The sequence below is a fragment of the Apteryx rowi genome, unplaced genomic scaffold (assembly GCF_003343035.1).
Source record: "Apteryx rowi isolate R43461 unplaced genomic scaffold, aptRow1 scaffold_3, whole genome shotgun sequence".
NCBI lineage: Eukaryota > Metazoa > Chordata > Aves > Apterygiformes > Apterygidae > Apteryx > Apteryx rowi.
This window is the reverse complement of record NW_020449418.1, coordinates 1550057-1574625: the sequence shown is the minus strand read 5'-3', so window position 1 is coordinate 1574625 and position 24569 is coordinate 1550057. Positions and strand designations below refer to the sequence as shown.

Genomic DNA, 24569 nt, shown 5'->3' with positions numbered 1-24569 from the left:
CGCCCTTGGGGGGCTCGCTCCCCGCTTGCACCCCGCCGGGAGTGGGCTGCCGGGCCTTGGCTGGAAGGGGAAGGGGGCAAGGAAAACGGGGCTCGCAGGCTCGGCCCGGCGCTGGCGAGGCCTTTGGCAGTCTGTTGCACTTTGAGAGACAAATGTGTGAAAGCATCAGCCTACCACTGAGTTCAGGTTGCTGACTGTGGTTTGTGACATACTTAATTTCATCCCAAATTAATTATTCAAAGCAATGCTATTTGAAAGAGTGCTATTGGTGTTATTCAGTTGCAGTTGGGATAGCTGGTGCCTGTTTGACTTGGCTTCAGTGTAAATATGTTCAAAGACTTTGTTCAGCTTTCTTTCAAGTTCATTTTTGTTTCATTTCTTTAACATAATGTAGTAAGAGAGTTTTTTCATAATTAAAACAGTTAACGTTGTATGTGAACTTTTGGAAAGCGGGTGCTAAAAATTTGTTTTGGCAAAATCCAGTATAGCATTTTCACTCAGATAATGACTTTGTCAAATCAGAAGTTGGTTGTCTTTTTAGGGCTTCAGCATGCAATACTTCAGAGCCTTCACTTGTGGTTTACTCCCAGTACTGAAGAGCAAATGAATATAGCTTATGCTTTAATGTAGATGTGGCTTTTTAAAATAGTTCAACAAGATCTCTCTTGAGTTCAACAGAATCAGCAGTTTATCTGTGACTACTGTTCCTGCTTGTCAGTGAATTCCTGTAGGACAGAACCTTTATTTATTTATTTATTTTTAATCTGGAGGGTCTGTTGTTGATATCTTTAACACGTAAAGTATTTTACTGTTTACTGTGCAAATTACAGAAATAGTGGAGAATTATCCTTCCGAAATTGGTGTTTTAACTTCAAAACTTGACTGGAAGATATTAAAATACTTAATTAGTGTGTATGTGTGCATGAACTAATTTTAAATCCATGCTTTTGTAGTTACCTGGCATATGACCGTATTAACGCCTTTTGTCATACTTGGATGTGAACATTTTTATGATGGCCCAACCACTTCGCATAAAGAACAAAGGTAATAAAGTTTCAGATGAAGGTTTAAGCAGCAGAATCATAGCTCTCAATTTCCTGTCAAAAAGCCCTCAGTTTGGAGGCACAACTTCTGAATCATCTAACAGAAATTCAGCATTCTGTGGACAAACTGAACAGTTTTTTGCCAAGTGTAAAACAGTACAGAAGGTGCTAGCTTAAGCTGCAACACTAGAGTGGTCAACTGCAATAAAAAGAGACTAGGTCAAAGGTGGGCAAAGGTATTTAATTTTGTTTTTCTGTAGCTGTGTATATGCTTGATTATTGATAAAGATCATCAGTATGGTTATGGCTTATAAATACAGCTAACTCGTTATTATCCAGGCTTGTGTGGGCTGGAATGCCTTAGATAATTGAAAAACCTGGATAATTGGGTACTGGGGAAGTCAGTGCAGATACAAGCAGTGGGAGTTGGAGCTGCTTCAGTAACGTTTCTTGCCTTCAGCACCATCTCAGTGCTGTCTGATTCATGCTCTCCATTACTCTTAATGAAAAGAACTTGGTTCTGGGAGATCTGAGATATCTTGGTATGTAGCTATCTTGAGTCTGGAGGGTTCATTGAACTTGATTGCATTTTGAGCAAAAGAGTGATTAATCTGCTTCAAGGCCTAAAAAAGCCATGTAAGCTGTGTGGCTGTGTTGGCTCAGAGGAGAATTTGGACTAATAAGCCTGTCAGACCAGAACAAACTCAGAGTGGCATATGTAGTCTGACTGCAACAGATTACTTGTAGGAAAATGAATTGCCCATTTGTTTAAAAAAAAAAAAAAAAAAAGTAATTCCTGATATGTCAGTAGGCAGACTTACCTGAAAGTTTGTATGTCTGGTAAAAGTGTTTGGCTAAAGAATAAGCTCACTGGAAAGACCACATTGTTTGTAAGGTGCTCATTTTAAAAATCAGACTCTCTTAAGTTGTTTTAAAATATTTTGTTTCTGAATGTTTGTTGATGTGACAAAAACTATGTGTAACTATAAGCTGAACATAGACCACATGTTCAACAATACTGAAAGAAAATAGAAAAGGCTACCTCGTACTATAGCTATTGTACAACTGTCTATTCTGAGTTTTCTCCCTTTGGGTGTTGGAAATTGTGTGTGTGTATATAATTTTTTAAATTCACACTGAACAACTTTAATTGGAACAAATTTATGGATGGGAGGCATTAACCCCCTCTACTGAGGGATAGGCACAGAACAGTGAAACTGTAGCTCTAATGTTGTCACTGGTGGTAAGATTTGAATCTGTGTAGTATCAGAGTAATAATAATAAGTGAATGTGATAGCAAAATAATAGGAATAGATAAATGTTTCATATTTAACTGCAGATTTCCCAAACACAGCATGCATGAGTGTTGTTAAATCACTTTTCAAATACTTCTGTTCTTAGGAAGTTCAGTGGAAGGCGTAACTCGTAGCAGGAAGTTGTGGTTGACAGCTGCAACTGATGAAGGAAACGCTGTGAGTTACTGTACTTTATGATTGCCCCTAATAATCTGAGCATTTCTAGATAGCAGAAATGATAAGCATGTATTGCTATTGCTGGAACTTTGAAATTTTAACTCATTTTTTGTTGCCATACTCTGAGATAGTATGTTTCTATCCCAGAGGACTGCATTTTCTGGTAAGAATCACCTGAGATTTTTCTCTTACAGTTACCACATTCTGATGTGATTCAGGAGAAGCCAAAGAAGCTGCAATATTCCTCCGAGAATGTTTTCTCTATTGGCTATGATCAGAGTCTCTTTAGTTCATTAATATCACCCCCACAAAAGATGACTTGCCATCACTGTGGTCTATTTGGTAAGTTTCCTTTATCCTATAGTCTGTGATACGGAGTATATTTATTAATGAAACTGGATCAGGACAATTGCTCGGAAACATACCTTCCAGACTCTTGCCATAAAACAGATGTGTATTTTATCATCTCTCAGATGCAAGTGTAGTAACTATTTAGAACATGGTTGGAGTTACAGAATCAATGAACAGAAGATAATTTCCTGCTTCACTGAGTGTTATCTTTTTCAATTTTAAATATGGACAAACTTTGGTCAATTGGGGCAGCAGTGTCTGATAGATAGCTGCAGAAGAATAAAAATACCAATTTGTATGTATTTAGAACTGTAGTGATACCTTCTTGTAACGTAGTCATTAAATAATACCTGGGGTCTTTAATTTAACGACTGTCATCTCTTCTGACGTAGATGTTTCTCTCTGACTTCATATTTTTTTAGGATCCCTGAGGTGTTCACAATGTAAGCAGATATACTATTGTTCTACAGACTGCCAGAAGAAAGATTGGCGAACGCATGGTGTTGTATGCAAGCCAATTAAACAGGAGTAAGTTTGTTAAAAGTTCTGCCAAATAATGTTTACAGAAAGACAATATTCCTACTAATATAACTTAAGTTACAATGTAAATACAATATTACAGTAAAATGTTGATTATTCTTAGGTTAGTATTGTATTATCTGATACTTGTCAGCTCAGCTCTGCTGCGTTAGAAGGATGACTTGAAAGGTATTATTGGATTTCTCAGGATGTTCTATAAAGTGGTTTCACAGTTGGCTTAAGTCAAAATAAATGGTTCTGCTTTGTGTCCATATTCAGAATTATGTGAACATGCAGTAAGAATACCAGCTTACTGCATGGCTTCGCTGTTGCTCTTGAAGATGTAGGGAACTGAGTGACACAGTTAATGCATTGCCTTAAACAGGCTCCAAAAAGGCACCCTTTGAGTCCAAATGTAGCTTTGGTGAACTTCATTGATATTTTATCTTTGGTCAGCACAGCTGCGATTTGAAGAAGTTCTCTCAGCCTGGTCATCGTCTAGCTGCTCATTATCACTCTTTGACCTGCCAGCTGAGATGCTTGGGAATGATCTGAGCTGCTAAGCTGGCAGCCTCTAGCAAGGGATGATGATAGCAGTCTGAGGAAATAGTACATTGCTCAGCAAATTTGCAGCCAGGTGTCCGTAATCAAAGTTTACAAGAGAATACCCTTATTTTTCCCCTAAGTTTTGCTACAGTGGCTGAATCTGACTTTTTTTTTTTTTTAATCAAGCTGGCATATGTTGTTTCAATTTTACTTATGTTCTCAACTGAAATAGCAAATCTATCTTTTTCATGCTTTTACAGTTTTGTAGGCTTGCCTAGGATTACAGTGTTAGAACTCCACACAAGCAGTGTGAGATTACTTCTCCAATTTGATTAAATTTAAATTTTTGTTATATTTTAAGTTTTGGTGGCATCAGGAAAAGCATACTGAGTGTTGCTTGGCAGGGAGCTAACAAATTTGTCATTCCCCTTTTTCTTGGAGGAAGAGTAAGTGTTGACGTGAACCACATACAATGAACGCAGCCTTTTTGTTTTATTTGCAGATAGGTGTTACTGATGTTACTTGCCTGCCTTTGATTCTTCAAAAATAACACATTTTTCTTTGATCACAGTTTAAGCAGTAACAGTGGAGGCAAGCTACCTGCTAAAGCCAAGAGGAGAGTTTGTCTTAAGGTATGGAATATGGTTTTAATGAGTTCTGTGTCTTGAATGGCCCTGCTGTGAGCTAGTTACAATATGTTTAATTTAACCTGTATAGGAAAGGAACAAATTCCACAGTTAGTCTTTTACTCCTTCTAGAAAGAGTTAGTGCTGCAAATCAGAAGTTACTGCGAGAAGCACTGAAAAGTATGTTACTGCTTAAAGCTCTTAGCAAAACTGTGACAAAACTCACTTTTTGCTGAAAAAAGTGTTTGTGAAAAAGTTAAAAATCAGGACATGTGTGATGGTTGCTAGGGAAATATTTTAGGAAGGATACAAGCTTAGCTTGTCCAATTCAGAAAAAATTTAGTGTCATTTTCTTTTCTTCTTCTGCCCCAATCACAAGCTGATGCTGAGACCCGTTTTAATCGTATGGAAATACATTTAATGGAGTATTGTGTATTAACAAATACAGATAAAATCTTGTTTCCTTAGTGTAGCAGAAATAAAACCTGATGCAGTTTTCCTTTCTAACAGTTTCTAGCCTCTCTCAATCTCAGTATTAGCCAAACAGTTCTTCCTGTAGTCTTCCTGTGAGCTGTTATGCAGGAGATCATTTTGCTGTTGTCTTGGTTTCCTGGGATCATATTTATGGAAGCAACTAAATATGCATACCTCCAATTAGCTCCATGTTTGCACTGTATAACAAAATTCCCCTGTCATATACTTCTTTGAGGTAGCTCATTCATCTGTTTGACTTTCTGAAGGAATTTAGAAAGGAGGCTCTGTCTTAGGTTATGACATTTCTGTTAGTTCATCCTGATAGCTTCCTGCTATGTGTGCTTGTGTCTGTGTGTTTTAGTAAAACTAACCTTATCCCCCTTTTCTGTTTATATACAGTGCTTTGACAGTCATCTGTAGTAGGTCTTAACTGTAGTACCTATTCCATGTGTACAAGGGTATTCAACTGAATAAAAATGCCGATGAATAACTGATAGGAGGAGGCCTTTATATCAAGAGGAAATACTGTATGAATAAACAATTTGTATTTTGAAATAATGGAAGGTTTTTATTTCTTCCTGGTTCATCCTCTGGGTCTCAAGCGAGCTGGCAGGGAGGGTAAGATAAGCTCATCATTGTATATTGAGGAATTTTTAATGTATTTTGCTATTGTACCATCAGATGCATTTTTATTAGAAGGATATTTGTCAGTAAACAAACAATTTGGTAACTACAACAGAAATCTGTCACCATGCATTTTTTCTGAAGTGTGTTGGTCCAAATGATTGTTAGAAAAAGAGGCTTTCTCTAATGATGTGTGTGAGAGTATTTTTCTAATGTTTTTAGGGTGTCATGGACACAGATGCTATGCATTAGGTATGTTAGACTAAATGTTAAAACTTCCATTAAAAAAAAAAAAGTATGCCCTCTGTTAAAGCAGTAGCAGCTGTTATATACCCTAGTAACTGTGGTGTTAAAGCTACAACACAGCAGGTGGAATTCAATTCCACTTACTTATGAAAACATCAAAGGCAGGAAATATTTTGAAGTTGTCAGTGCTGTTTAAGCAGGTATGAAAGGAACAGATGAATTCATGCCTCTGTCGGCTGCCATTGTGCAAGTGCTTCAGCACTTCTGATTTTTTTCACTGCGTGCTCACTGTATCTCTGTGCTAATGTTTTAAGGGTTATATTTTCAAATGTAATAAGGAGTCTTTAAGACTTTTATCTTGTTGAAAGACAACAAAAGCACTTTCATAAATGTTACTTGAGATGCTAAAGGTTATTCTTTCTTCCCTTGTTGTTACAAAAGCATTTATCTAAACAACTTCAACTTAAACATAACTTCTAGCTGTTTTAAATAGGGTAATTCAGTGTCTGTGGATTCCCTCAAGGTAGAAGAGCACATCAAGAAGATAATGCTTTCGGATCTCCAAACTCTAGGGCTCAAAAAAGCTATGGAAATAAAGGTACTTTTATTTTGAGAAAATACTAAGATGCTCTGTTAGATTGCATTGAAGATTTTGCTAAGCATGTCTACCTGCATATGTCACTTCAGCTGTTTGCCTGAGTTTGCTTGCTTATAAAATCTGATTGTTTTTTAAGAAGACAAGTAAATGTAATGGGGGAATAAGGAAGAAAGATGTTTCTGTGAAAGTGAATATCACTGGTATTTGTTTCCTACAGTTCTTACTGCTAGATAAGAAAACAGAATCAACTGTAAAGTGTAATGCATTTATTAAAATGCACACTGGTCCTGGATGATATACTGCATGTTGCTGTTGCATGATTCTCATGTACTATGGCTTTTCTCTTTAGGGTATAGTAACAGAGTTCAGGAATCCAAGTGAGTTTTATGTCCAGATAAGTTCTCCAGAAGTTTTAGACCGTATCAATAAAATTTCTGTGAAACTGCAAGACTGTTACGCTAATACAGTTATTCAAGAGGAGTATATTCCTATCAAAGGGGAAGTCTGTGTTGCAAAATATTCTTTGGATCAGGTAACAACTTACTGTCCCTAAAATGACAATTCTGTGTTGAGCCCATTGAACTGCATGTGTTGCTTTTGTGCCTCTGTCAGTGAAATTAGAGATCCTCTTATGATGGTGTTTGGAGAACATAGTAATAAACTTTGTAATATATGGAATGCAAGTTTAAGACACTTAAGTTTTTCTCCAAAAGCTTTACTTCTATGTATTTGCAAGTACTTAGACCTTGTAGGAGTGGTTTGTCTTACTGTTGTTTAAAGGCTCTGTGTTTTTAGTAAATTTATATTACTACAGTTGAAAGAGTTTGGAATATGATTCTGCTTATTTAGGGAAGTTATTCTTACTTCATTTCTCATCTGACTTTTCTGATTGCATTTCCATAGTCACCTGTAGTAAAACTGTTCCCATTTCCCTTCCCGTCAGCATTTTTTCTATTCCTTCCCCTTCTTTCTCCTCTGTTGTAGGTAGATTCTGGATTGCCAGCCCGTGTCAGTAGAAGTGGTATTCTGTCCTCACAGCAGCTAATGCTACACTGAGCTGTGTTCATTTGAGTTGCTTCAGTATTGCTCAGTTGCCTTTTCTTAAAAACAAACCTGATGAAATAGAGTAAATATTGAAGTATGCATTTTGATGAGGAATGCAGTAAATGTGTTGTTTCACTACGTTGTGCTCTTACTGAAGAGGATATCATTTATTTCTATACAGACCTGGAATAGAGCACTGGTAAAAGCTGTGGATATATTGCAAAAGAAAGCACAAATATTCTACATTGATTATGGAAATGAAGAAAATATTTCACTCTCCAGGATTAAAGCACTCCACAAAGACATTGAACAGTTTCCTCCATGTGTGAGTTTTATTTTCCTAATGATAGTTGTGATGTTTTAAATGAATAGCTCTCAAAATGAGTATAACTCACGTCTCAGTATAACTGTCATTATCACAGTGTTTTATGTGTTCAATGAAAGTGGTGCGTGAGAACTGCTATCCTGTAGTAAGATTAATTTTCTGAAATGTTCCACACAAATGAAAGACCTGTCTCTTTTTCTTCCTAGTCCCAGAATCCTTGGATTCTGTGCTGGTGAAGTAACTGCAGGACAGTTGGGCCCACATTTCCCTTCTATTCTAGAGGGCAGCAGGGGAGACATCCTGCCTGAATACTCTGATCTGCTCTAATACAGTGGTGAAAAATCGTTTGTGGTTTGAGCGAACCTTTTTTGGTGTGAAGAAGGCAGTTTCTGACCTGAGTTGCGAGATTTGTGGTAGTTGTTGTCATCCAACTGAGTTCATTGCCATGCTGTGTGAATGTCGTTCACTTAAAAATAAATGGCCTAGCTTAATCTGCGAGTTGAACTAGTACGTTCAACTTTACGCATAGAAGGATAGAGAAGTGTTCTTTAAACCAGTGATGGTCTTGAGTAACAGCTGTTGGAAAAATTCTTTCAGAGCTCGTTCAGACTGTCTTCTGCTGGGTCCATAAAGGATTTTGAGAGCCTTTGAATCTTGTCTTAAAGCCATCGGCATCAATTGAGGACAAATTAGGGCATACGCCTCTGCTCAGATGGGGGCTGAAGTGTGATACAGCCATGGTTACGTAAGACAGCACATATAGTGGGAGAATCAGAGGGGAAGTGTAGTTTAAATTTTGAACTTAATGTCCTAATTCTTAACTGTGCTTTGTAAACAAATTACTTGAATTGGTAGTGCTTCAAGTTCCAACAGCAGCTTTTACTTTTATATGCCAGATGATATTTTTGAGGGCCTTAATTATTTAGTCACTTTTTTTTTTTAAGGGGCAAATAAACAAAAAAAGCATGCTCTAACAGTAATTCTTTCCAGGCCATTAAGTGTTCCCTTGCTAATTATGATCCAACACAAGAAGGATGGAATGAAGGCATCACCAGCTTTTCTCCTCAGTTCTTGGGAAAGCACTGTTCAGTAACCGTGGTTGACATATTACAGGAAGAAATGATGCCGAGTTTTGCTGTAGATGTTGTTCTTCCAGATTCTGGTAAGGCAGACTTGATAATGTGGGAAAAACAAACAGCTGCTAAGTCTTTCATGTTCTCTCTCTCTCTCTCTCTCCCCCCACAAACACTCTTAAAAGAAGTCTTTTTTCTGCTCCTTCCCAACCTCCCCCCCCCCCTTTTTTTTTGTCCTAGGTTTTTACCTTTAATAAACAGGTCATTTAAAAAGATCAGTGCCTGAACTATCTTATCTCATTCTTAATAACCTTAAAAGATCTTTTAAGCTTACCTTTTCAGTTGAATCTTAAAACCAGTTCACTTTTTCTGAATTTTCTTGTTTGTATCTGCTATAATGTGATGCACATGGATATGGGATCACATTTTTCCTTCTCTCATGCATTTTTGACTCTTAGAAATGATGGTATCGGTTTCTAGCTCCACTCTAAGTGTTTTACTAGCTTTTATTATACTTCATACATACTCACACAGACTAAACAAGAATTCCAAAGACAATGCTACCACTTGATACTGCTATCTGTACCTAGTTTGAGAACTCTAAGTCAAAATTGTAACTTAGAAACGCTCCCTGGTAGACCCAAGCAGAGCAACTGAGTTTTACTGAGGAGTCTGGATTTAGATCTTCAGCTGAGCTAGGGAACTATGGTTGTGGAACCGGGTCAATACGCAGAAGGTGTGCCTGCTGTCCTTGTTGGGAGGACTGTTTTGTTTTTTTTCTGAATGCAGAGCATAAACAATATAGTGATTTGAGAATATTCTTCTCATAGATATGCAGCCACAGAAACTTTAAAGGAAGAAATATTTGATCTTCTTAATTTAATAGAATTCCTGACAGGCAGCAAGCTTATCTCCATGTCATAGTCCCTGCAATCAGAAGAAGGATGGTGCACCTAAGCCCTGTGTAAATATAACTGATCCAGGGTTATAGTAGATGGATTTCATGTTCTGTTGCTTTACAGTGCACTGATGGCAAAGCAATATAACCTACCAGCCTCTTGGAAAGAAGATCACAAAAATCTTGTGATCTTCATGAAATCTTGCATGCATCTATTACATGACCTTCTCTCTGCTTTGGATTTTTTTTTCTATTGTGATTTCCTTAGCAGGAAAGAACTGATAGAAACCAGGGTGGGTCGACGCTTAGTTGCTGGAGAGAAGCAAAAAGAAAGTGGGAATAGACACTATCCTGATGGATCCTCTTAAAAAAGCCTTTTGACTGGGGGGGGATGTACCCAGTCCCTTGGGGGTTATCTGTTTCTTCAAGAATAGTGCAACTTCAATGAACTGTGTGATGTAGCTACTTTAAACAATGAAACAGTAGTTACAAACAAACATCTGTACACAAGTTTTCAGTTTAAAAGAATTGTATTGGAAGCTTGAAATGCTGTTCTGTGCATCCAAAGTGGACTATGTAATTGCTAAGAAACTCAAGATTTCCATGTAAATCTTGCTAATTCATTGCAAACTCAGTGATGTTAAGTTTGGCGATATGGTCTGAATCTTTACATTTGAATTGTTGCAATCAACTTTTCAGCCAACAGTCTTTACTGCTAGCGACTTCCTAAATGTTGATTGTTTGAGTAAATAAAATTAACAAAGCAGTAACAATCTTTGAACTATGAATGTCTTCAGGAAGCTCAAGTACTTGAGTTATTCTGAAACTACTATTCTGCTTTCTAAGCATGTTACGTGCTCAAGAAGTAAGTAGAATGTGCTTGCTTCAGTAGGTGATGGTGACTTAGGTTAGGCTTAGAAAATAGTTCCAAAACAAAACTAAATTACGACTAAACTAAATTACAGCTACCTCTTGGTTAAGTAATGGTTAATTAATAGTTAATTACTTTGTTTCATACATCTATATTTTAGGGAAATGTCTAGATGAAGCACTGTTAGAAGTGAGATCTGATTTAACTCCAAAGAACAATGCCACAGGAACAGACCCTCCAAGAGGTGAGTAAGCAAGTCAGGCTTAAGTAGGAGGCTGACAAAGTTTGGGGAATTTTAGATCCTTCCACACTGAATGATACTGTGAATGTAGCAAATATCCCAGCTGTTTACTAGCTTCACCTTCTACTTAAAAACACTGATTAGAGGAGCTACCTTGAGCTCACTAGTAACGCTAGCACATATGCTTTTTACTGGTATAAAATACTTTTTTAGTGATGGTTTTGTGTCATGGACAAAATAGCAGGAGCCCTCAAAGTCCAAAGGATCCAGCAAAATGAATAAACCATTTCAGCATATTTAGATTTTGTAGCTTAATTTAGCGTAATTTTTTTAAGTGGCTCTGAATGCTGCCTGGTGATGTTGTGCATTTCAGAGTCATTTAGTTCTTGATCAGTAACCTCTTCTCCTTTTTTCTTTGTGTGTGTGTGTGTGTTAGAAAACCATTTTAAAGGAAGTAAAGAAGAAATACCTGAAGATAAAGAACCACTTCACACTGCTGATTCAGTTGCAAAGTGTGTCTCTGTATGTATTGGAGATGCATTTTCTGGTGTGGTTTCCCATGTTCAAACTCCAGAAAATTTTTTCTGTCAGCAGATGCACAATGGACGTAAGTGACTCAGTTGTTGAAAACGGGGGCTGTGAACTGTCTAATATGTTTGGGTTTTGTTTTTCTCCTCTTCAGTAGAGGGTAGCTAAAGGGACATGTTTTTATTTTATATTGCTGGTCACATAGTTTGACCTGTAATAGTGGTTCTCTAACTTTAGTCCATGCCTCAGTCAGTTGAGAGTCATGGGATTGGACAGGAAGTTTTTGGCAGTTAGCTGTTAATACTGCTTATTAACTATTAAGACGGTAACCTATGGGGAATCTGAGTAATTCGAAGTAGAAAGATGGTATGGCATGGAGTTTAGCAGTCATGTGAAGTCAGTTTGTATCACAAATTTCTAGATGTTTAAATCTGTTCTTTTACATGTTCTAGAAATGTGTGCTGGTTTCTGATTGCTCTGTTTATTGCTATAGTGCATTATTTCTTTATGGCTTGGGGAGAAGGGTTTCCCTGTAGGCTAGGTGCTTGGACTGAGCTTCTTTGTATCATAGCATGGAAAAAATATCTTCAGTATGAGAAGGGAGAGAAGGCAAGATGATAATGCCCAAACCATGCTTTGATGTTTTCTGGTACCCTAGAACATAAGACTGTAAGTAATGGTTACAATGGATCAGCATGCTCAGCTGGAAGGACTTTTGGTATGTCTCCCGCAATGGCTGTAAACAGATGTCTGGGACAGAGTAAGAGCAGAGTAAGCATGTGTGGTGTATCCCCCTAACACTGTCCAGACCTGCAGTTATTTTCAGCTGAAAGTGCTTCCTCAGCTGGATGCGGTCTGGTACAGTTCATAAAAGTTGGTGGCTTTCTCTTCTGTGAACTTCTGCAGCCTCCCTTTGAATCCTCACGAGACTAATAGCGTACGCTGTCCTTTGGCAGGAAGTTACACTGGTCACTACCTGTTGTTTGAAGAACTGTTGTCTTCTGTTTCGTTTTAACCTGGCTCCACTAGCTTTGTTTTGATTCTTACTAGCTTCAGTTATGTTCGTGTATTGAAAGAGCCTGTGAATGGTTATCCCTGTGCATTCTCTTCACCGTTGTGATTCCTCAGACTTGTGTCTTGACTCTCTTCAGCATTACAGACTGAAGAGTCCTAGTCTGATCAGGTCAGTCACTGTTTTGGAGTTAGATTAAACATTACAGGGAATAATAAAATTGTGTATATTCCATTATAGTACAAGGTTTTCTTCCAGGCTTTGAACTAAAGATTTGTGGTGTTAGTGCTTTTGTAATAACTATAAGGTTTCCAAAACTATAAGGTTTCCAAACCCTGTGTGTTTTAACATCAGATCGTCTTGCTGAGCTTCAGGTGTCTCTCGGTGAATATTGTGACAAAATTCCCAGTATCCCAGATTTCCGTCCTGCTGTTGGAAACGTGTGCTGTGCCCAATTCACAGGTAAAGAATGGGTGAAATAACACTCTTAATTTAAGTCACTTTAATTTATTACCAGATTATAAATTTTAGGAATTACTTACGTTTAGAAATGTTTCGTACAAAGTTTGTTACCTGTATCTAGTTTTCAGCTGCGGATAGTGCTTAGTAGTGATTTTTTTAAAAAAAGTTATTAATGGTAAATATGACAGCAATCAATTATTAGTTTAAAAAAGACCATGAAACAGTACCTTCATTGAGCACACATCTAACACTGGGGTCACTTTTGTATAAAGTAGCTTTTCAAAAGACCGTGAAGAAATTGGATTGCTATCTATTGCTGAGCACTATTTTCTGTGGCTGGAAATATAGACTTCTAATTTTAGACCAAAAGAAAAGGAACAAGGGAAGCAGAATTATACATATGTAGCATTGTTACTCTGGTAGAATTCATCCTCTCAGTATCTATGTAGCAGAGACCTCATAGTTCTGAATTTTGTGTTTGGAACTTAGACACTTGACATCAGTGATAACTAGAAATCTCATGATAAAATCTCATGAATCTTGCCTAAGCATAGGTTAGTATTCTGTATAAAGCAGTGTTTTGTGATAGAAATTGATGTCTACATCAAAGAAATACCTTTCCTTTTAAGAATATGAAGTCCTGTTTGCCTGAGTGCAGTAGGATGTAAATGAGGTTTTTGGTTTTTTTTTTTCTCCTCGTAAGTCAGTCTCCTTTTCATGCAGCTCTTAAATTACCTCGCTCTTCTTGAGCCTTTCTTCTGGTCAGAAATGTTGCTGTTATGGCTGTGTGTGCATGTGTGTGTGTGTGATAGATGAGCAGTCCTACTCACTTGTTCCTTTTCAGCTCCTGTGTGGTTTTGCTGCTTTGAATGAACTACTGGTTGACCTGACAGATAAGCTGAATTAAATACTACTTTTCTGCACATGCAGAAAAAGCTAGTACAGTCAATATTCCGTCTTGGCATTTGAGTGGACACCGGTTTCAGGTGCTTAGCCAAGGAATGCCATCAGTTCATTAGTTCAAACTTTTTCATAAACTTGGCAGTCAGCTTGTATTTCTCAAGTATTTTTATTGAATTTAAATGATTAGATCTGTTGTGTGGCTTTTGAATTGTGTGTCCTTCGGGTCTGATGGCCGAGATGCTGTTCATTGTTTAAATATATTGAACCTAAGCACTTCATCCACATAATGTAGTTCTTCCATGCAATATATATTTGAAGGAGGGGAAGTTCTATATGGAAAGAAGTGACTGTTTGCAACACTTAACTCACACAAGGAATGAAGGAGGTAGATGCCATCTTCTGTGAGGACTCCATGAAGCTTTGTGTGAACTATACTGCTGCCTCAAGTTTATGTTAAGATTGCCATTGTGTTTTATATTGGAGTCTGTTCAAGAAATAGTTCTGTTCCAAGGAATTAAAAGCAAGTACCATGAACATCTGTATCTTCCTTTCTAGAAGACAATCTTTGGTATCGTGCTGCTGTTCTAGCATACACTTCTGAAGATACTGTTCTGGTGGGCTATATAGATTATGGTAATTTTGAAGTTCTTCGCCTTACTAGACTTCGTCCTATGATTCGGAGATTAATGGACTTTCCAGTTCAAGCTATAAGATGTACTTTGGCAGGTATGAAATAAATTATAAGCTGTTTCAGACTGATAGATAAATCCACTTATTCTGTCTCTAATTATCACATGGCTCTGTCATCTCCTTTTAAAATAAGGAAAAGGGTGGATGTAAGAGTAGGTATGATTTCCAAAACTCTTAGTTCTTGCTTTTTACTTTGGAGGAAAACCTAAGGTGATGCCTCCCTCATTTGAAACCAATGCATATGGAACATGACCTAAAGAAATCTCCCTTCTGGAGCAAATCATGCTGGCTATAACTGCTAATGCTTATTTTAGGACTGCAAAAGGTCTATATGTTGACATGAAAAAAATAATCAGATGTTTCCTGATTCAAGTCAGGCATTACTACTGCATGAAATACATCTTTCTGGAATGCAACCCACTTGTGCTGACCAATGACTATAAAGTTCTGTTTATAACTTTAATTTTGGAAACAAATTTAGCAATGTAAACAGTAAAAATGTAAGGAGAAAGACACTTATAGTTACTGTAGCAGATACCTCATTGATTGAGAGATCATAAATGTTACTCTGAAGGTATGTTGAAAGCCAGGTTGTATTCTTGAGACCCAATGGCCAACGCTTCTCTGGGTGTTCATAGTAAAAGTAATTAATCTGAATTTACATTTGTTTTTATGGAATAAACTACTAGCTTGTTATACATTACCTCTTGTGAGATTCTTATTAAATCCAGCCGCAAAAATTCAGAATCTAAATTTTTATTTATTTATTTATTTATTTTGGAATCTTGTTATAAGCCTGAGGAGTGGGGGGAATTCCTTGGTATATCTGCTGTTTGACTTGTAGTCTTAGTTTTATTTCACCCTTCTGCATATTGTCAAGGCCTGGACTGTTCTCAGAATCTTTCTGTACAATTTGACTGTTTAGGTGTAAAGCCGCTGATGGGAGCCTGGACCTCAGAAGCTATTTCTCTCATGAAACAACTGGTGCAAGACAAAGTGCTCACAGTAAAAGTAGTTGATAAAAAGAGTAATAGCTCTGTGGTGGAGCTCGTAGATGCATCAGTTACTCCAGTAAAAAATATATCAAGCTATCTCATAGAAAAAGGCTGTGCAGCTGAGGAAGCAAAGATGGCCTTGTCAGCAATTGAAATGAGGGCTGTTAAGGAGGAGGCAAATGGTGAGTACAGCACACTGGTCCTGCAGCACTGGCTCTGTTTAACCTCCTGCTAGAGTAGGTACRAAGTATACCAGCTCTTACAGGCAAGAACCTTCTGGATTGGATCATCAAGTCTAGCCTTTGCAACTTTTCCATGAATAGAAAAAAAACCCCAAACCTTTTATGTATATATCTTTATATTTTTAATGTATTTATATATTTTTATATTTAGGTTGCAATCACTTACTTTCAGAAGATTGTATTTCTGCTTTCTCTGGTTAGAATTCTCCTGATTTCCAGCTGACATAGTACATGATTAGTTAGTACCATCTTGTTCTTACTGCCCTTGTTCTTTATCTCAAATAATGTTTCATCCTCGCTGTCCTATAGTTTACACATAAAACAGTGTATTTAATCATTAAAAGATTGTTGAACTGTAGCCCATATGACTTCCCAAATAAAGAGATTAGTTGCCTTGGTTGCTTTATTTTTTTTTTGCCTTTAGCAACTAAAGCTTCAATTTGAGAGGTTTGCAACTTTGCGTCAGCTTTCTGTGTATTCTGGGAAGGTTCCCAGCAACTCTGCTACGAAGCACATTAAGCTCCTCCTTTCCATTCCAGGTCTAGTAAAATTGTATATTCTTTCGTAATCTCTGTTCTGCAATATCTATATGTACTGAAAACTGGGGGAAAGTGTTTGTGTCAGAACCATATCCAGGTCCCTTAATTTTGACCTTCTTCACCAGATGGCTCGTGGCTAGGACATGGTTATCCCTTATCTTTGTTCAAAAGTTTAAGGAACCTTGTATAAAATGTAAACCAACATTATTTTTTGTTATTATGTTTATATCCAAACATATCTTGATGTATGGCTGTGATCCTGGGTTTATGTTTGTACTTTTTAGGTTTTTTGGTTACTTTTTATCTCTTCCAGTTTCACTAATTGATTCAGATACATGTCTTTCCTTTCAAGTCTCTGCAAGTCTTTCCTCCACATTTTTGAATGCAGTTTCTAAAAAGAGATAATCTCTTTTTGTCTTAAGCCTTTTAAAATTTAGTGTTATCTATTGGAATTTGAACACATGTATTTTTCTACCAACTTGCAAAATAATTTTTCATTAACTTGTTTTGTTTAACTCAAACTATTGAAATTTGTGATTGCTGGATCCACCATTAAAAGTAGATCTTGATTAAGTTACCGGAAATTAAGAAACAATGTATTCTTGATTTAGGGAACTATTTCAAAGAAATCTTGCCATCACATAAAAGAACAAACAATTGTTGTTTGTTAAAAGTTGTTAAACATCTTAAAGTCTTCTATAAACTTTCAGCCATCTGTTTATTTTTCTTGTCAATCTTTCTTCCTTCTGGAGTGGTAAAATTAAACTCAGCTTCTACTTCTTTGAACATATTTCTCAATATGCAGTGATTATTCTTTGTCCTTTCCAGCAGGGATCTGACAGTCTTTTACTATATGAAAGATAGTCTTGTACTCTGCTGAGAATAAAGAAGATATCTGTGAGAGCCAGACTTCTTTACTTTGCCTGTTGGCAATATTCCTTCCTCAAGTAATCTACTATCAGACAGAATCTTGGGCAGATCATTCAGTATCCCCGTGCAGCCATTCCAATACTCAAATCTTCATACTCAAAGCTTCATTTTTCAGAAAGACACTTGACTGTGGAATCTCCCTCCATGGAGATACTCAAAAGCCATCTGGACAGAGTCCTGGGCAGCCTGCTTTAGGTGACCCTGCTTGAGCAGGAGGGTTGAACTAGATGGTCTCTAAAGGTCCCTTCCAACCTCAACCATTCTGTGATTCTGTGACTGGAAAGGTCTACTGGAGTCAAAGGCCGGACACTTGGAATTGAGTTTTGGAAGGACTGACACAATATCTCTGCATGCCGCTGCCTACCACAAGCTATAACAAACTTGAGACCTATGATAAATACAAGAAATTTTGATAATATGCTAAAGGAGTGAACAAGAGCTTCTTCAGTGTGTCATAAGTTAGTCTTCGTATCATGTATTTTACACCTGTGTTAAGCAGTATAAGAGAATAACATACATTGCAAACATCTGCAATCAGTCTTTCTATTAATCCTCCTGGTTTGGTGTTTTTTTTGTTTTGTTTTGTTGTTTTTCCTCCTTAGACCACTTCCAGCACTCTGTGGTAGTTATTCCCCTCGTCCCTGTCCTCTGCCCTGTTTACTAGGAACTAAAATTCTCCAAAGCCCCCCTTGTTCAGATTACTGCCATCTAGTCTTCATCTCTTTACGTAATTACTCTTCCCCACCCATCTAAGGCTTGTCCCTATCAGCAGTGATAAATATATTAAGCACCTGGCATGTTTCTCTTATGTGCTTTTAGTCTGTGAAGAGGCTATCACTGGTAATTAGTCTGTTAGATTATTTATAACAAGAAATCTTAGGACATGAAGAATGAGCATTCAGGATGTATAACTTTCCCCAAATTTATTGTAATTTCTTTTCTTTCCTCTGCGCCCCTCCCCCTATGTCTCTAGAGGATACAGCAAGCAAAAACGTTTGGATGTGGAGTAAATTAACTCTTAAACAAACAGTAGATGTCATAGTGTGTACCCTGTACAACCCCGGGGAATTCTACTGTCAGATATCAAATAGCAGTGGTAAGTTTCTTCAGCCTTTATCTTTCTGCATAGTTACTGTGCTTCCCGATTTCTTATTTATTAATGTAGTTCCAATGCATCACTGTTTGAAGTGAGTTTAGAGCACTAAGGCTTACCTCTGAGTTTGTACACCTAAACGTAAAGAGTACGAGTAAAATGCTGAAGAAATTGGATTATGGTACGTAGTGACTTTGAGAATGAATTCTCAAAATAACGAAGGTAAGCAGTTGAGTAAGGTTCAGGGCAGCAATATAGAGGAAAGTGAAAAGCTAAGCAAGGGATGACTAAACAGAAGGCAGCAAGTAAGAGAAAAAGAAACGTTCCCTATGCATGTACAGAACTACTGGAGTCCTGTTCTATTACTGTGTTCCGTTCTAATACAGAAACTTATAAAGCTATACTGACAGACTGGAAAAGAGTCAGAAGAGAGAAAAAAATGTGAAGGCCAGAAAATACAGCTTCTGAGACTTCACTTTTTCTTGGATAAGCTCAAAATACCTTGTTTCTCGATTTATAGAGAGAGACTTCTGATAATCACTGGCTTTTTAATCTAGCTGAAAAAGCATGATGAAATTCAGTGGCTGAAAATGGAAGTCAAATGCATTCAAACTAGAAATAGAGGGCAGATCTTAAAAAGTGGGGGAAATCTATTACCTAGCTCTTCCAGGGTAGCATTGATTCTGCATGGTTTACCACTTTAAAACATGACTGAATGCTTCCCTAAAAGAGACTTAATTCATACTAAGGGGTTTGATACCAAAGAGCAGGGTGGGGTCCCACTGTCTGTCCTCTTGAACTAGCTAATCCCCATAAATTTACCTAGTCTTAACATACACTTTAGATTATGGAGTGAAAGGTGCTTGTTTGATTAGTAGGAAGAACTACTAGTCATTTTGCTATATTTATCAGAAAAGATTGGCTTTCTCGCTTCATGCTGATGAATGTGCCTAATAAGTTAACTATTTAATTGAGCAGTTCAAACAGTTGTTTTATGAAATACTAAATTTCGCTGAAGTCTCGGTAAGTCTCTTATAAGTGAGCTACAAAGCGAACAGTATTAAGTTTCATTCAGCTTGTTGTATTGATCTTGTCTTTGTTTTTATTCTATTTTTCAGAGTTACTTGCTCTAAACTCACTTAACAAATCATTGTCTGAATACTGTCAAAATACTCCGCCGAGTGTTTTTAAACCTAAGAATGGAGAACCTTGCTGTGCTTTTTTCTCTGGTACGTAAGAAACTAGAATATTTTAATTTCTACAGGGTGATCATTTAAAAAAAAAGAAAAGAAAAGAAAAGATAGTCTGTAATGCAGAGGATAACAAGGAGTTGGATTTATTCTGTAACAAAAAAGAAAACTGCTGGTAAAATTAACTTACTAAATGTGAGAACTTTTTTTTGACCTTCTTAAATCAGCTGATGGTAACTGGTACCGTGCTTTGGTGCAAAACGTTACTTCAGATGGAGCTGTTAAAGTTTGCTTTGTGGACTACGGAAACGTTGAGGAAGTACCACTGGATAAAATTCGTCAGATTTCATCCTCATTCCTAAAACTCCCATTTCAAGGAATTAAATGCTGGCTTTCAGGTGCATCTTTTTATGGCTTCTTTCATTATAAAAACTATTGCATTCAGAGACTTCAGGGGAGCAGGGGGTCAGTATACCTTATGCAACTCTGTTGCACATTACACATCTTATGTGTTGCTTCCAGACTCTGGAAATTGTGGGAACCATTGTTTTAGCCTTACTGCACAACAGATTGGCATTTAACAGAAAGACATTTGTTCTTCTCTGAGCTCCTGAAAGTGTTGTGGAGTGATTTAGCATGGAARTTATTCACTGATTTACTAATCAAAGGGAATTTGTAGTTCAGTGCTACTTCATCTACAGTGCTTACTGGCATTTGGTTGCTAAAAGTAATTGGTTGTATTTTGCGTTTGTGCAACTTGGTGATTTTCCCAAAATTTTTGCAGTCAAGGGAGCTTCTATGTTTTTTATGAAATAAGTTGGCCGTTCAGCTTGCTGTAGGGCTGTCTCATTTGATTCTTGCAAAGTCTGGCACTGTACTGCTATTTCTCCATCTTCTCCATATTTCCTCTCTCTTCCTTTTCAACACCAGATCACTCAAAATCCTGCAGAACTGCTGTTGAACCTTTTTAATGTAGTCCCCTTGGTTTAAAAAAAGATATGGAAACAGCAAAAAGCTCAAAAATATTCCATCAGGGCATATTCTGCTTTTCTTTTTGACTTTCAAGACAATTTGGTTTTCAGTTCCTTTAGTAAAAAGATATGTATGAAATTGTTTCATWAACAGTGTTTATAGTGTTGCTTGTGCTTAAGCACAAGTATTGATTTGGTAGAATGTCATAAAATGTAGGGGGAAAAAAACCTTGGGTTTCCTGAGGAAATGTTTTTCATTAGAGGAAAGAATGAGGAGGAGAGACAGGTTATCAAGTGTGAAACAGAATGTGTATCCCAGAGGCAGTGAAAGTCTTGATATTGAGTTGTGCTTAAGAACTGCCTTAAGGAAGATGTGTATAATGTTAGAAAAAGTTGCATAATGGAGGTGTTTTAAACAGCTCTTCTACTTTCTAGGTATAAAGCCTGTTAACAGCAACTGGATTCCGGAAGCTACAGCAAGATTTCATATGTATGCTGCAGGGATAAAGCTTCAAGCCAGAGTAGTTTCCTTTTCCAGAGATGGGGCAGGTGTAGAGCTCATTGACAATTCCACAGGTTGTCCGAAAGTGATCAATGAGATGTTAACCTGTGAACAGTTGGCTGTAAAGGAAGTTTTACAAGATAAAAATCAGTGTCCAAATAAATTTGTTGACAAAAAAGGTAATTAAAATGACTTAACCTTTAGATTGAACAAGAATTTTCAGCATTCCAACCTTTAACCGTGGTTTTGGCCTTAAACCTTAACTAAGATCATTAATAAACATGCCTAATTTTGAGTGTATAATGAGTTTTACAGTTAAACATAAGCTGCCCTGCAGGTGGCATTATAGGCAAAAAAAAGAAGTGAAAAATCACTGGGTTTGTCTTAAATGATCCCTATTTGAATATATGACAGTGGAGAGGTATAAATTTGTTACATGACTGAAACTTTTTCTGTGTTTACTTACATGTCTTTTCCTGAGGTCTTTTTTACATAAACTATTAGCATATTAAAAATGAGAACAGAAAATTCAGCAAGAATATCTTGGTTTAGCTTTCTTTTATTGCAGTAAAGACATGCAGATGTCTGTAAAATTCAAAATAATATTCTGTAATAGATGCCTATAACCTGCATATGTTTCGAGAAAAGTGTTACACTGCATTTTATTGGTCTCTAATTCTATTAGAAACCTCACATGGGCAATGGAAGTCAGTAGAATTGGCTATAGATGAAACCCTATCTGTCTGTGTAACAGAAGTCGTAAGTCCAGACTTGTTCTATGCTGTACCAATTCAAACTAGAGGTAAGAAACAGTATCTTCTATTCTTAATATCAGTAAAAAGTCATTGCTCAAGCTGGTTAATCAGACGAAAGCCTGTAGTGAACTGAAACACATGCAAATGTAGCTTGGAAAATAGAAAAATACAGAAGATGCAGAAGAGTCGGGGAGAGGGGACTTTGAACCAGCTTAAGAGCAAGTATGATAATCATTATACCCAAATTTGATTAATCATCAAACACTTCTGTTCAGTAGATCAAGAGACACCACATACACAGTTGGTTGACCTGGAAGAGTATTGCAAATCTTGTAAGAAGCAGCCCTTTAAACCCAAAGTGGGTGAAGTCTGTTGTGCAAAGTTTTCAGGTGAGGGAGTTTTTCACTCTTACATTTCCTTGACCTGTATAAAACACAATTTCCCCCCCCCCCCCTTAGAAAAAGGAAAGACTCCAATTTTAAAGTGTTTAAAGATCTCTTATTCTGTCACAAAGTATGGCCCAGTTGTGTCTTTAGGGCAGATAAACTAAGTGACAGTCTAGGAGAGGGAAATAAGGAGTATGTTGTGCATGGCAAAATGTATGGCATTTTAAGAGGGGAGAATAGCCAGTAACTGCAAAAACTGAAATTTTTGTGCTGCTGTGAATCACAGGGGTGTGAAACTTGTCAGAGCAATAGTACATCTGCACCTGTAGAGAAACACTTGTGGTTTGTGGGCAGGTTTTTGGGGTGGCGGTGCCACTGGCTACAACAACTGATCATTCAGCCTTGTTAGCCTAACCAGCTGGCCAGACTTAGGTGGACTGTTAAGTCGGAAATATTCTTAAATATTAGGTAACTTAAACTAGTATCATGATCCTTAAGAACAGGGGGTAGTCTGCTGATATGTTAGCTCACTATTAAAAAAAAAAAAAAAAGTAGTATTGACTAACAAATACTGAATTTGGACTCCATGTGGGTTGTTATGAGATCTAGCTAAATGCTGAAGCAGGCTTGAAAGTAGTAAATACTATAAAATAAATTAGATGGGTGCTAGATGAAATAACAGCTCATAGAAAACATAATGGATGAATTGAAAAATACGAGGCAGAACACGTGCATGTACTTAGGTGTTCAACAGCTGTTGTTTTTAACTTTTTTATTTATTTGACTCTTCAGAATAATTGTGAGAGAAAATACTTAAAAAAAAAAAATTCTTGTTTATGTATTGAAAGGAATTATGTGTGGGGAAACAAAGGTGAGGAACTAGAAATACTGTGTGTAGACGTCCTTAAACAGTGTTGTAGTAAAAATCCTATCTGTATCATTTGGGCAAAATTCTAAAAGCAGTGGTTAAATCTTATAAATATTGTGATTGGAAACAGTTCCCTTGTTCTGTGGATTTTCTTGTCAAGTGGCCTTCAGTATATACTGGAGTACTTAAAAAGTTACCAGACATGAAACATTCCTGGAAAGCTATGCAGTTGAACATAGATTCTTGTTCTCAGAGTAATCCGTATTTATAAAATAGTGCTCCACATAAGACTTTTTTGTTTCGATCTTTTCAGGTGATGGCCGTTGGTACAGAGCTCTTGTTCTAAAAGTTTCTCAGTCCTTAGTGAAAGTACTGTATGCAGACTATGGGAATACAGAAACTCTGCCGCTTTCAAGCGTGCTGCCAATCACTGATTCCTACTTGAAGCTGCCTTTTCAGATAATTAAATGTTCACTTGCAGGTAGAAAAACCTGATAGGTTGTTTTTTGAACGTTTTATATATCTGTATCTGTTCTGATGATAGTGTCCATTCCTTCTTATTGACAGACAAGATGATCTGCTGAAATAGTATGCTGATTAATACTGTGAAAGCTGTTTTAGAAAAAAATGCTTTTAGTTAATGATCTGAAAAATCTACAGGGAAAAAGACAAAATGGAATCTAACTATTAACTGAGCTATTAGTATAAAAGTTAACCTTTGTATTTTCAAAAATGTGATGGCATTCTGTGCAAGATTCAAGTGATCGTAAAGGAACTGTAAACAAGTGGATTGTACCCTCTTTTTTTTTTTTCCCCCCCCAGGAATACAGAAAGCTGCGTGGCCTCCATTATTACTAGATATGTTAAAAGAAATGTTATTGAATAAATATGTCACAATTACAGTGAAGGGGATTAGTGGGAATGTTAATTTAGTAATAGTGGAGAAACTCTCTGAAAACGGTAGTCTGAATGTAGCTGACAAACTAGTAATGGAAGGCTTGGTCAAATACTGCAGTACTGAGAACTCGCGTGCTCTACGTCAAGGTACTTATTTTCACTAACTTAATTTAAAACTTAATTTGAAGAAGTGTATGCATGTGGCATGCCTAAGTGACTTTTCATTCTAAAAGTCTCAAATTCAACACATCAACTTCTAAATGAGGAAAGCAGTGGTCATGCATGTTTTGCTCATTCATTTACTTTGTTTTCGTAGGCTGTGGGAGTGAGACCAAATGCTGCTGCGCAGAATTGAGAATGCAAGTAAGATTCAGTCCAAACAATGTTAATGTTTATTTTTTACTTTTATTGTTAATTGATGTTAATTTTTACTTTTCCAGAATTTAAATGCAACCCAAAGTAGGAAGGGAAGGAGAATAGGAAGATAATAATCGCTAACTGAAACACTGAAGAAATGCAAAGCAAATATCCTGACATTTTATTTTTCTCAGTTTTTTACATGGAAATAATTAGAACACTCTGAAACTGAGGTAGGATAGGGAATAGGTCACGCAGTCTTGGTCAGCCCATATTTTGCTGCACATACAGCCAGATC

The 24569-nt window shown here is 37.0% G+C and overlaps 1 protein-coding gene across 1 annotated transcript in view; it reads left to right on the top strand.

Annotated features, from left to right (window-relative positions):
• Window positions 1-989: 989 nt before the first annotated feature.
• The window catches only part of TDRD1 (tudor domain containing 1), a gene marked incomplete at its 5' end in the record, with an annotated part of 25012 nt that continues 1432 nt past the window's right edge, over window positions 990-24569 (top strand). The window contains 23 exons of the mRNA XM_026069666.1: window positions 990-1044; window positions 2445-2515; window positions 2710-2857; window positions 3289-3394; window positions 4503-4563; window positions 6395-6499; window positions 6849-7031; window positions 7725-7868; window positions 8859-9030; window positions 10871-10944; window positions 11372-11558; window positions 12846-12953; window positions 14412-14582; window positions 15472-15723; window positions 18226-18348; window positions 19464-19574; window positions 19763-19933; window positions 20942-21187; window positions 21694-21810; window positions 22042-22152; window positions 23331-23498; window positions 23840-24061; window positions 24231-24277. Of these exons, the coding sequence (XP_025925451.1) occupies window positions 990-1044; window positions 2445-2515; window positions 2710-2857; window positions 3289-3394; window positions 4503-4563; window positions 6395-6499; window positions 6849-7031; window positions 7725-7868; window positions 8859-9030; window positions 10871-10944; window positions 11372-11558; window positions 12846-12953; window positions 14412-14582; window positions 15472-15723; window positions 18226-18348; window positions 19464-19574; window positions 19763-19933; window positions 20942-21187; window positions 21694-21810; window positions 22042-22152; window positions 23331-23498; window positions 23840-24061; window positions 24231-24277 (3153 nt within the window). The remainder of the gene's footprint in view (window positions 1045-2444; window positions 2516-2709; window positions 2858-3288; window positions 3395-4502; window positions 4564-6394; window positions 6500-6848; window positions 7032-7724; window positions 7869-8858; window positions 9031-10870; window positions 10945-11371; window positions 11559-12845; window positions 12954-14411; window positions 14583-15471; window positions 15724-18225; window positions 18349-19463; window positions 19575-19762; window positions 19934-20941; window positions 21188-21693; window positions 21811-22041; window positions 22153-23330; window positions 23499-23839; window positions 24062-24230; window positions 24278-24569) is intronic.